This window comes from Anas acuta, chromosome 11 (assembly GCF_963932015.1).
Source record: "Anas acuta chromosome 11, bAnaAcu1.1, whole genome shotgun sequence".
In the NCBI taxonomy this organism is placed as follows: Eukaryota; Metazoa; Chordata; class Aves; order Anseriformes; family Anatidae; genus Anas; species Anas acuta.
This window is the reverse complement of record NC_088989.1, coordinates 9,608,211-9,618,613: the sequence shown is the minus strand read 5'-3', so window position 1 is coordinate 9,618,613 and position 10,403 is coordinate 9,608,211. Positions and strand designations below refer to the sequence as shown.

Sequence of the window (10,403 nt, the reverse complement as noted above, 5' to 3'; positions counted from 1 at the left end):
CAACAGAAAGAAATTTCTATAAGGAAACACATTTTCTTAATTATAGGTTTGACAGCTAGCTCCAGTCCCAGTCTCCCCCCGTCCGTAGCAGAGCTCTGTGGAGATCTGCAGTGTTGCCTGGTGCTGGCTTGTAGCAACAGCTTCTAGCATGAGGGAGTTTGGCCAGATACTTGAAGGTTTTCATTTAGTAAAAATTAAAAGAACATGCCAGGAGATAGACAGCAATATATCTTGTACATTCCTCAACTGTTTTTCTTTCGTTCGTTAGCATTTCATTAGCAGCTCACATGAGCTCTTCAGTTAATAATGTGTCAGTCTTAAGCGCAGTCAAGGCCATCGTTCATTTTGCTTTTTTGCCTGAAGATTTTTCCATCCATCCCAAGATGTCCTTGGCTATTGTCCTGGCCACTCTCTTCTCCTAATTTGGCTGGGATCCGGGTCTAGTACCCAAAAGTGAAGACAGAAAAGAAGGAGCAATCCAAACTTTTAGAATAGGTCACGGATTTTTCTCTGTTTATCTCAAGTGAAACAGTCAAGCAAAATGGAGCTGCAGTGGGTGGACGTGTCCCAACCCCCCAAAACATGCAGGAGGCAAGGGTGCTAATAAAAGAGCGGAGAAGCTCTCTGCAGGGCAGGGGCTGCTGGCCCCACCGGGCTGGCACCATTGCCACTGGAAATGTCACCACAGCAGGGACACATGACAGTGAGGTGCTCCCAAGCCGTGGCTTCCCCCTCTCACAACATTGGTTTTGGAAAAAACAGTGCCAGGCACCGGTGCCCGCTGCACAGCCCCCTGTCACTGGAAGGGAACGCTGCAGAGGAGGTGCGCAGGACTGTCAGCGTGCTGGTGACTCAGCGCCTGATTTATCCTGTCCATGCGATGCTCCCACGGGACAAGCTCATTAATCAGGTCTGCGTGTCCAATGCAACTCCATGATTTAGGGTCCCACACAACAAAAGTTGTGGTGAGAGTGAAGTTCTTACGAGCCTTGGTGGATTCTGGAAAGGGCTAGCAGGCTGGGGAGAGGTACCATGGCTGTCCCCTCCCTGCACCCCTGGAAGAAAAAGCCTGCAGGGGCCAAGCTTGTAGGAGGGGTGTTGTGAAAATGGGATGCTGCTGCAGTATTCACAGGAGAGGGCCAGAGCCCCCCTGTGCTGTGCTTGGAGGATGGGATCTCTCTTTCCAGCCCCCAGACCTCCCAGCACAGCGCAAGCTGCTGACTTTGTCCAGCTGCCAGCGCATGCCCCCCGCTGCTGAGGCACAGATCAATCACGCATTCAGGGCCCCTGCTGATGCTGCTTCTGGCACAGCTGTGGTTTCTATGGCAACTCCAGAGGTGGATGCAGGGATACTCCAGCCGAGGTACCAGGTATCCCAGGATATTCCTCCCGAAACAGAGGCAGGCAGCTCCTCTCTGACCCGTGCCCAGCATCTCCCACGCGGTGCCCTGGCTCATGGCACAGCCGGGCACGGCACTGCCCTGGCTGCTGTCACGCTCTGTGGTGCCTTGGCCGCTTGTTTCCCCCTGTGCTACCCACACGAGGATCACACCGTCCGTCTTCTCCAAAAGGTCAGGCATTCACACTTGATATTTACCCGGACCTGTGAGATCTTTCTAATGCCATCTCATTAAAAGACCGAATCCCTCGGCTGTGTCTGCGGCCGCTGCTCTGTGCTTTGGGGTGCGTGACTTTGCATGGAGCCAAAAGCAATAAGGCTCAGGCAGGGCCACGGTGCTGAGCGATCTGGGACGTCAGTCCCTGCACCCATCTCACCACGTGTCCCCGACTGTCACCCACAGACATCACCAGCACTGAGCTCACCTTCCCATCCTGATGCCAATAAGTGGGAAATGTGGTGTTCCTACTTCCCCAGGCACCACACCATGCTCCAGCCAGTGTGCTGGTGCTCGGGTGAGACCACGGGCTCCAGAGCAGCCACCCCAGGCAGCCAGCAGCCAGGTCAGGAGCAGCTGGAGGAGCATCCCAAGCTGGGTAGCAGGGCAGGAGTCCTGTGGGTAGCAGGATACAGGGACCTCCTGTCTCATGTAGGGGATGTCTCTTCTCTTGCCAAGCCCCTTATTTCTCGGCAGCACCTTCAGTCTTCCAGCAGCCACCTCCATCCCGTCCTCTCTTGCACACCAGCTCCCTCTGATAAAACTCCTCTCTCTGCCACGGTGTTCACCCCCTGAAGCCTCTTTGCCCAATGGTGCAGGGTCCTATTGGGGAAGAGCTCACCGGGCTTCCCCTTGGGTTTTCCCAACGGGCTGCATGCAGCACATCCCCACCCGCAGCAGGACAACAGGACGGCAGCAGGGTAAAACCGCACGTGTTTCATTTATTCGAGGTGCTACGTCACCTCCTAGGCACTGAGCTACAGGGCACCTCTGCGCTACATGAGACATCGACTGGGTCTACGACGACACAGCACTCACTGCTACACACACGGCACGGACACGGGGCCGAACGGGGCGGCACGGTGGCGATGGCCCTGCCTCCGCGGCTCCCCGTGCCAGCGGCCTCGGCCCTCCCCAGGCACCGGGACAGCAGGATTTGTCCCTGGGCTCTTCTGCCGTGGGGCAGCGGCAGCACCCGGCGGTGCGGGAGCCCAGAGGGATTTCGGATGCATTGTGAGAAACCGTGGCCGCTGCGGCGCCCGGCATCGCGGGACGGCGGCTGCCCGGAGCTGAGCCGCCCCTGCACGGGCGCACGCACACCCTGTCCCCGTCTTCAGGCACTTGGTGCTCCGCCGGGGCTGCTCCCCGGGCTGTGGGGGCTCTCTCAGGGCACCTCCCGCAGGCACAGGGCCTCGACGGCGCCGCTGGGGCCCTGCGCAACCCCGCCGATGACGAAGAGCAGGCCGGGGGCTGAGCAGCTGGAGCAGGAGCAGCGGCCGGTGGGCATGGGGGGCAGTGGCTCCCACCTCTTCCGCGAGAGGCTGAACCCCTCCACCGAGTCCAGGGGGCACGACTGGTTCCCTGCAAGAGAAGGCACGGCATCAGCCCCTCCCTGCACACCCCAGGCTCTGCCGTTCCCTGCTCAGAGGCTTTTAATGCCCCAGCTGAATCCCACTAATTGTGGCTGGTCCCTGAGCCCTCTGCAGCGGGGGATCTGCAGTCTCAGTGGTAATTACACGGGGGCACAGCGGGATTAGCAGCATCCCCAGGGTGATGGCTGCCGGCACCCCACCGCTTGCCTTCCCTCCTGCCCTGCCGCCAGCTCGCCGTGCCCCGAGCCCTGGCCGTGTGGCTGGGTGCTGCGACTGCCCCGGGCAGCCCTCCCCGCAGCGTCCCCGCCGCTGAATGGCAGCACTGACCTTTCCCCAGCTCTCTCGGGAGAGGGATGCGGCGCTGCAGCCCTGCACAGCCGGGCTGAGCCAGCACGCGGCGCACAGCACCAGGGAAATGCAGCCATGGGGCAAAAGCAGCCCTGCGGGGAGCACCAGCAGCCCCTGGAGGGGCAGTAGGGTTTCCCAGTTTTGCTCACACTTGGGAGGCACAGGAGGGACATGGGGATAGAGTTAGGGCTGTGGGGCTGCTGAGCATGCAGCAGTGCTGCTGTGGTTTTGTGCAGCCCCAGGGCTGTGCAGGAGGTGAGAAATTAGAGGTGTTCGTGCACCGAGAGCCCGTCTCCCCACCGCTGCGGCACCGGTCAGCAACGTGCCGCAGAGGACAGGGAAGGGAACGCGGCCACACGGCTCCCCCAGGTGTTACCGAGGCCGCCCACGGCCACCACTCGTCCTCCCAGGCAGCTGGCCACGAAGTCAGCTCTCTTCTCCCTCATGCGGATGGCGCGGCTGGGCTTGCTCCAGGCACCTGCAGGGCAGAGGCCGTCAGCATCACCCCCCAGACCCCGCGCTGCAGGCACCATCCGCGCCGCCGGGACTCACCCTGCACGGGGTCGAACATCTCCACGGTGTTGACGAAGTGGGGGCGGGAGTAGAAGTTGTGGGGCCCCGGCTGCTGCAGCCCCCCGAGGCTGAAGAAGATGCCGTCGGCCACGGCGCAGGCGGCGAAAGCGCGGCGGCTGGGCACGCTGGGGTAGCGCGTCCAGCTCCTCGTCTCCAGGTCGAAGGCCTCGAAGGCGGTGACGGGCAGCTTGCCCTGACGGCCCCCTGCGCATGGATGAGATTCTGGGGCTGTCGGCACCCCGAGGGGCAGCCGGCACCGCCAGCAAGGCCCAGCTGCAGTGCCGTGGTACAGTGTGCACAGAGAGAGCTTGGGGTGTGCCGGGGGCTGCAGGGGAAATCCCCCCTGTCCACTGGGGCAGCCCTGAGGGGTGCTCAGCTCGCCCACCTACCCAGCAGGAAGATCTTGTTGCCCTGCAGGAAGGCGGATGCCCCGTAGCAGGGGGTGGGCATGGAGGGCAGGGGCTGCCAGTGGTCCTTCGCCGGCTCGTAGACGCGGACCAGCGCCTGCGGAGAGGTGTCTGCTCCCATTCCCCCCAGCGCGTAGACGGCACCGTCTGTGAAACCAGCGGGGGTGAGGCAGGGAGGGCTCCCAGTCACCGCTGCGGGGTGGCCGGGGACAGCGGGCACGGCGAGGCCTGATGCCAGCAGTGCCCTGACCCCGCTCGGACCCCTCGCCCGCCCCAGCCGCCCGGCGCAGAGCCCGGCACCAGGCCATCGGCTCTAATTATCCTCGGCAGCACCATCTCCCTGGAGACACCATGGCAACACAGCCATGCTGCCAAATCCCTCTCCCGCCGCCGCCGGCACCCCTGCCCGCGCCCACCACGGCCCCGCTGGCCCCCTGCCCCGGGGCGATCCCATCACATCCCCATCCCAGGATCCAACACGCGCATCCTCTACGAGACCCTCATCCACGGGCCGCGTCGAGGCTCGGAGGTGAAGTTTGGGCAGAGCCCGACGGCTGCGCACCCATCCCCATCGCCCACCTCTCTGCACAGCCGCGATGCCCATGGAAGGCTGTGCCAGCGCCGCCTTCTTCTCCCACTTGCCCTCATCCACGTGGTAGACCTCGACGGAGGCGAGGGGGCTCTGCGAGGCGTCCACGCCGCCCACCGCCAGGATCTGCTTGCCCACGGCCAGGGCGGCGGCACCGGCCCGCGGCGTGGGCAGCGGCGGGAGCGCGGTCCAGCGCTGGGTGGGGAGGTCGAGCACCTCGGCGGCGCCCAGCGCGCGCCCGCTGCCCCCGCAGCCGCCCAGCACGAAGAGCTGCCCGTCGCGGTGTGCCGCGCTGCAGTAGACGCGCCGCGTGGGCATGGCGGGGAAGGAGAGCCACGCGAAGGCGCCCGCGCCCGCCGCCGCCATGGGACGGCTCAGCCGCCCGGGGGGTCCCCGGGCCTCGCCGTGCCACCCATCCGGCCCACGGTGCCGGTGGGGCTCGGCTTGGCGCTGGCCCGGCTCCCAGCGGGCTCCTGCGGGGGAGAGCGGAGGGGTCAGCACCGGGCACCGACAGCCCGGTACCTCCGGGAGCCCCGGGAGCAGCACGGTGCCCTGCTGCTGGGATCCCGGTGCCCGGCACGCACCCCACGGGGCTCCCGCACCCCGGGGACTCCCGGTGGCCAGCCCATACCCGCCCACCCTCCAGCTCCCCAGGGCTCCCGGTTCACGGTCCCGTCCTCCCGGGGGCTCCCGGTGCACGGCCCCGGTCCCCCCGAGTCTCCTCTCCCTCTCCCCGGGTCTCCCAGCGCATCCCCTGCACCCCGGGGGCTCCCGGTGCACCCCCCGCACCCCGGGGTTCCCTGCGCGCACGGTTCGCGTCCCCCGGGGCTCCCGCACCCCGGGGCTCCCCCTCCCCGCCCCGGCCTCCTCCCGGGGCTCCCGGTGCGCACCCCCGGAGCCGTCCCGCCGCCGCAGCCCGGGAGCGGGGCAGGCACCGCGGCCGCGCTCACCTCGCCGCCCGTTCCGCCGCTCGCAGCTCCGCGCCGCCGCCCGCCCCGGGTCCGCCCGCTGCCGGTGGGGGCGGCGCCGCGCCCGCCCGCTCCCGTTCCCCCCCCCCCTCGCTCCCGGTACCTGCCCCCGGGTCTCTCTCCCACCGTCCTGCCTGCCCCGGGGCCACCGGGCTCGCAGCGCCCTGCCCGGTCACCGTGCGCCAGGGAGGCACCGGAGGGAAGGGACCGGAGCCCCCCTGCTCGCTGCCCCACCGGGGATCGCCCCCAGGGGATCCCCGGGGCTTGGCCCAAACTTGAGGGGCACAGGGGGGGTGGCCAAGGCTGGAGGGAAGCGGGGGGGGCTCCCCTGTGCCCTCCCCGCCTGGAAATTCCTCCCCACTTCGCTGAGCTCCGTGAGCGAACGCGGAGGGAAAGGTGCATCCCCTGGCTGCACAGGAAGGGCACTCACAGCAGGAACAGGGGGAGATTTGTTTTAAGATCAGGTGGAAGTGGCAGGGAGTGTCACTGCTAGGGAGAACACCGCGGTGTGAGCAGGTAACACCGCGCTTCCCCGGGGCACCGGCACCACACCAGCTGCCCCTGTAGGATGCAGGAGTGGGAACGGAGACAAACAGCAGCGTGGCTGCGTGGGGGGCAGCACCACGGCCCTGCCCCACGAGCAGAGGGGCACAAAAAGCCCCAACCTTAGCCCAGGAGCAGGCACAGGGGCAGAGAGCTCCCACCCCGCTGTGAGGAAAGGACAGCAGTTTCCTCCAGGGTTGCCTTCACACAAGCTCCCAGGACACTTGTTTTTTGGGCACAGGGGTTCCCGGTAGGATGGAGTGGACACGGCACACGTCGGAGAGGAGAGGGGATGGCTCAAAACAACGCCCAGCCCGGGACTTTGTGTGCAGCGGGAAGGAAGCAGGGCACGTCCCCATCCCAAGCCCCTCAGCCCTGGCCCTGCCAGCGTGGAGGCATCACTGTCCATCACTGTCCATCACTGTCCATCACTGTGCATCGCACTGCTGGCTCGGGGAGCTGCTCCCCATGCGGGCCAGGTAGCGGTCATAGTTCTCCTCACACCTCCTCACGCAGCGGAGGAAATAGTCCTTGTCCGTGATGGCCTCCAGGAGGTCGGTCCGCACCAGGCAGACGTCGTACAGCTCCGAGGTTGGGGCGCACCGGGGGCTGCTGCTGCCTCGCTCCGAGAACACCTGCGGGGAGAGCAGAGCAAAAAAGCACCCGCAGCCCGCTGGGGGGGATCCTGCCTCCATCCTCGGCTTCCAGCTAACGGTGTCTCCCACAAAGCGAGCTGGTGGCAGAGGGCAGGGGTCCCGGTTACACTCCAGAGGCAGAAGATGCAGTTTCTCCGGGTGTCCCCTCCCTCCCAGATGGCTCTTTTGGCTCGGAACCAGCTCGTCACGCTGCGTGGCTGGGACTCCCCCGAGGAAAAGGCTGCACCAGGCAAGTGGAAGAAAACCGCGCTGTGATGCGGCCAACCCCAGGAAAGCCTCTGCCAACAGCGCTGCCGTCGCTGCCACAGCCTGCTGCCAGAACGGGCTGCGTGCTGCCAAGATAATTTGATCCCACCTGGCTGGTCTGGTGTCAGAGGAGCCCTGAGGTTATCTTCCCTGATGCCCCGAGCCCAGCAGCCCAACTGACCCGGCCGTGCTGGCTGCAGATGGTGAAAGGCGGCGCTCCCTGCTCAGGGAGGCAGCCTGAGGCTGAACCGCAGCGCGTGGAGCCGTGCGAGCTGCTCTCTGCCTGCTGCAGGCAGGGACCTCTCAGCAGAGCCTCCCGCATTAATTCACCTGAAGCAGCCCAGGCACAGGATAAAGCCTCCAACAGCGCTGCTCTGGGCAGTGACAGCTCCTGTCACCAGCCACAGACCCAGTAATTGAAGGTGCTGGTATGGAAATGAACATCCGACCAGCGCGCCATCCTCCTGCGTGCCCCAGCTGCCCTGCAGACCGCTTCCCAGCTGCTGCAGCTTCCTCCTGTGCTGCCTCCTCCCGGATGGAAACAGGCCGGGGTTCAGACTCAGCTCTCGTGCAGGCAGCCCAGCACCTTCCTGGCTGCCCAAACGTTCCCTCTGAAGCGTGCCCCACCACAAGCACTGCCCTTTAAACGCGGTGCCAGGACAGGCTGCGGCCGCGCAGCTCCAGCAGGGAGCGGGGATGACTCACCCCACGCAGGAGCCTGGCAGCAGCTCGGCCACTTCCAGCCTCCCCACGGCAGCCCCAGGCTCCTGGGGGGCAGAAACACCAGGGGGGAGCCTCGGTCCCACTCTGTGCTCTCATAAAGGGACCAAAACGTCTCTGCCCGAAGCAGGGACGCATTCAGTCGCCTACCAGGGGACAGACGATGGTGTCCGTGTCGTCCAGGCAGATGTTGTCGTCGATGAAGATGTGGTGAACACTGGGATCATGGGGGTCGATCCACAGGGGCTTCCCGCCCCGCGAGGAGAACTGATTCCTGGCCCACCTGGAACAGCAAGAGGGGCGGCGAGCCGTCAGGGAGGCAGGGGAAGGCAGGAGGGTGGGCACTGAGAGCGTCAGGGAAATGGGGCAAGAGGCAGAGACGGTTCTGACCCTCTGCCCACTGCTGCCTCCTAGGAAAAAGGAAGCATTTGGCAGCCAGGGGACGAATCTGGGGGTGTTCAGAGAAAAGCAAGAGGTACACCAGGGGATGGAGACCTGAGGAGAGGTGCAAGAGCACCACCAGTCTGCCTGCGGGCAAAAATGGGGAGCGTGGAAGTCATCGGGGCCACGGCAACTTAACGACCTCAGGACTAGGAGCTAGCTCAGGCCAGGACAATCACAGGGGAGGAGAAAATGCCCGACCCACTCCCTTACCACCCTGCGTCTCACCAGTCATAGTGGTCCTGGAAGCCTCCGACTCCCTCCAAAGAGCTGAAGTAGTCGTAGAGCTTCCTCCCATCCTCGCGGGTGGCGAGCCGCTCCGCTCCCCTCCTCAGCACCACCTCTCGCTTGCTGCAGCGTATCTGGCCGGGAGTGAGGTCCACGGAGAGCTGCGGGGAGAGGGGAGAGGTTTCCAAAGCAAACAGACCGTTACCGAGCTGTCACAGATAACGAGCAGCAGGGTGGAGACACCCGATGACAGCGAGGAGAGAAGATGAGCCTGGAGAGCTTCCTCCCCCCGGGGAAGGGATGCGAGCAACCAACTCCGTGCTCCCTCCCCTCGCTTCCATCTCTGCTCGCTCTCAGCTTGCTGAGGGACAACCAGGGGGCTTCACCAGACCCCTCCCAGTCCCACCAGACCCCCTCCCAGTCCCACTCACCTCCAGGTCCCTCAGGGCAGGGAACTGCGGGTGCTGCCCATCCAGGGCGCAGCGCAGCGCTCGCAGCACGCGGGGCAGGTCGGTGCCGAAGGTCCTGAAGATGATGGCGAAGGCCCGGCCGTCGCGGTGCAGCGCGTCCAGCAGGTGGTAGAAGGAGGGCAGCAGGAGGTGGTAGCACTCGCCCTGCCCGTCCCGCAGCGACAGCTCCTCGTGGGGCTCCCCCGGCCAGGCCAGCAGCCGCAGGTACCGCGCGTGGAGGTCACCGAAGCGCTGCCCCGCGCCCCCCTCGGTGAAGGCCAGGTCACGGCCGTAGCGGCAGTAGTAGCTGACGGCGTCGGGGCAGGGGGCTCGCAGCGAGGGGCGGTCGCTCACCCACTGCCACTCACCTGCGGGGGACAAAGGGGACAAGGGCTGCTGCCCCTCACAGGACTGATCCCAAGGGCCCTGGCTCCCCGGTCTCCCGGTTCTCCTGCCCCCCAGTTCCCGGTTCTGCAGACCCCAGTCTCCCCAGTTCCCCCAGTCCCTCAGCCTCATGGTACCCCGATTCCCCATCCCCCAGACCCCCCAGTTCCCCACCCCCCCAGTACTTCGATTCCCCAGCCCCTCGGTTCCCCGGCACCCCAGTCCCCCAGCTTCCCAGTACCCCCAGTCCCCCAGCTTCCCAGTACCCCCAGTCCCCAATCCCCCAGTCTCTCCAGTTCCCCCAGTCCCTCAGCATCCTGGTACCCCAGTTCCCCATCCCCCAGTCTCCCCAGTTCCCCCAGTTCCCCACCCCCCCGGTACTTCAATTCCCCAGCCCCCCGGTACCCTGGCCCCCCAGCATCCCAGTACCCCCGGCCTCCCAGATCCCCCAGTCTGCCCAGTCCTCCTACCCCCCACTTCCCCAGTCCCTGATCCCCCAGACCCCAGTCTCCCCAGTTCCCCCAGTCCCCCAGCCTCCCCGTACCCCAATCCCCCAGCCCTCAGCCCCCCGGTTCCCCTGGCCCCCGGGTCTCCCGGTTCCCCCCCCCCGGTGTCCCGGTGCCCGCCGCTGACCGCCCTCCCCGTCGCGCCCCCAGGTGGCGGTGCAGAGGAAGCCGTTGAGCGCCTCCCGCGGGCCGCGCCCGGTGACGGTGTCTGCGGGCAGCACGGTGTTGTTGATGTCCAGGTGCAGCACCAGGCGCCGCCGCCCCGCCCGCCCGCTCATCGCCCCCGCTACCGGCACCGGCACCGGAACCGGAACCGGCGCCGCGGCCCCGCTTCCGGCACCGGACGGGGGGGAGGC

The 10,403-nt window shown here is 65.9% G+C and overlaps 2 protein-coding genes across 9 annotated transcripts; both read right to left on the bottom strand.

The window, feature by feature from the left end:
• Nucleotides 1-2,318: 2,318 nt before the first annotated feature.
• On the bottom strand, nt 2,319-6,014 carry KLHDC8B (kelch domain containing 8B). 2 transcript variants are annotated; one of them, XM_068694970.1, is made up of 6 exons: nt 5,857-6,014; nt 4,897-5,379; nt 4,300-4,464; nt 3,890-4,114; nt 3,714-3,815; nt 2,319-2,978 (listed from the first exon to the last, which is right to left on the bottom strand). In XM_068694970.1, the coding sequence occupies exons 2-6, from the start codon at nt 5,270-5,272 to the stop codon at nt 2,782-2,784; spliced, it is 1,065 nt and encodes a 354-aa protein (XP_068551071.1). In that variant the 5' UTR covers nt 5,273-5,379; nt 5,857-6,014; the 3' UTR covers nt 2,319-2,781. The 2 variants fall into 2 exon arrangements, with proteins under 2 accessions (XP_068551071.1, XP_068551072.1); XM_068694971.1 differs by having other exon boundaries at nt 5,797-5,910.
• Nucleotides 6,015-6,312: 298 nt separating this feature from the next.
• Nucleotides 6,313-10,325, bottom strand: LOC137862676 (uncharacterized). Of its 7 annotated transcripts, none has more exons than XM_068694963.1 (7): nt 10,175-10,325; nt 9,140-9,525; nt 8,709-8,869; nt 8,190-8,322; nt 8,025-8,086; nt 7,650-7,913; nt 6,313-7,052 (listed from the first exon to the last, which is right to left on the bottom strand). In XM_068694963.1, exons 1-7 carry the CDS (start codon nt 10,323-10,325, stop codon nt 6,926-6,928), a joined length of 1,284 nt encoding a protein of 427 aa, XP_068551064.1. In that variant the 3' UTR covers nt 6,313-6,925. The 7 variants fall into 7 exon arrangements, 6 of the variants coding, with proteins under 6 accessions (XP_068551064.1, XP_068551063.1, XP_068551067.1 ...); XR_011100470.1 differs by lacking the exon at nt 6,313-7,052 and adding an exon at nt 7,089-7,293 and having other exon boundaries at nt 7,429-7,913; XM_068694962.1 differs by lacking the exon at nt 7,650-7,913 and having other exon boundaries at nt 6,313-7,293.
• Between the last annotated feature and the right edge of the window lie 78 nt (nt 10,326-10,403).

Bases quoted from the DNA above. Each gene is read 5' to 3' on its own strand.
- KLHDC8B (XM_068694970.1), bottom strand. From the start codon at position 5,272: ATGGCGGCGGCGGGCGCGGGCGCCTTCGCGTGGCTCTCCTTCCCCGCC. The intron at 4,465-4,896 runs GTGGGCGATGGG...CTGGTTTCACAG, and splicing joins CATCGCGGCTGTGCAGAGAG to ACGGTGCCGTCTACGCGCTG. The intron at 2,979-3,713 runs GTAACACCTGGG...CTTCTCTTGCAG, and splicing joins GGTGGCCGTGGGCGGCCTCG to GGAACCAGTCGTGCCCCCTG.
- LOC137862676 (XM_068694962.1), bottom strand. From the start codon at position 10,325: ATGAGCGGGCGGGCGGGGCGGCGGCGCCTGGTGCTGCACCTGGACATC. The intron at 8,323-8,708 runs GTGAGACGCAGG...TTGCTGTTCCAG, and splicing joins TTCCAGGACCACTATGACTG to GTGGGCCAGGAATCAGTTCT. The intron at 7,294-8,024 runs GTGAGTCATCCC...TGCCTGGTGCAG, and splicing joins CTGCCAGGCTCCTGCGTGGG to CCTTTTCCTCGGGGGAGTCC.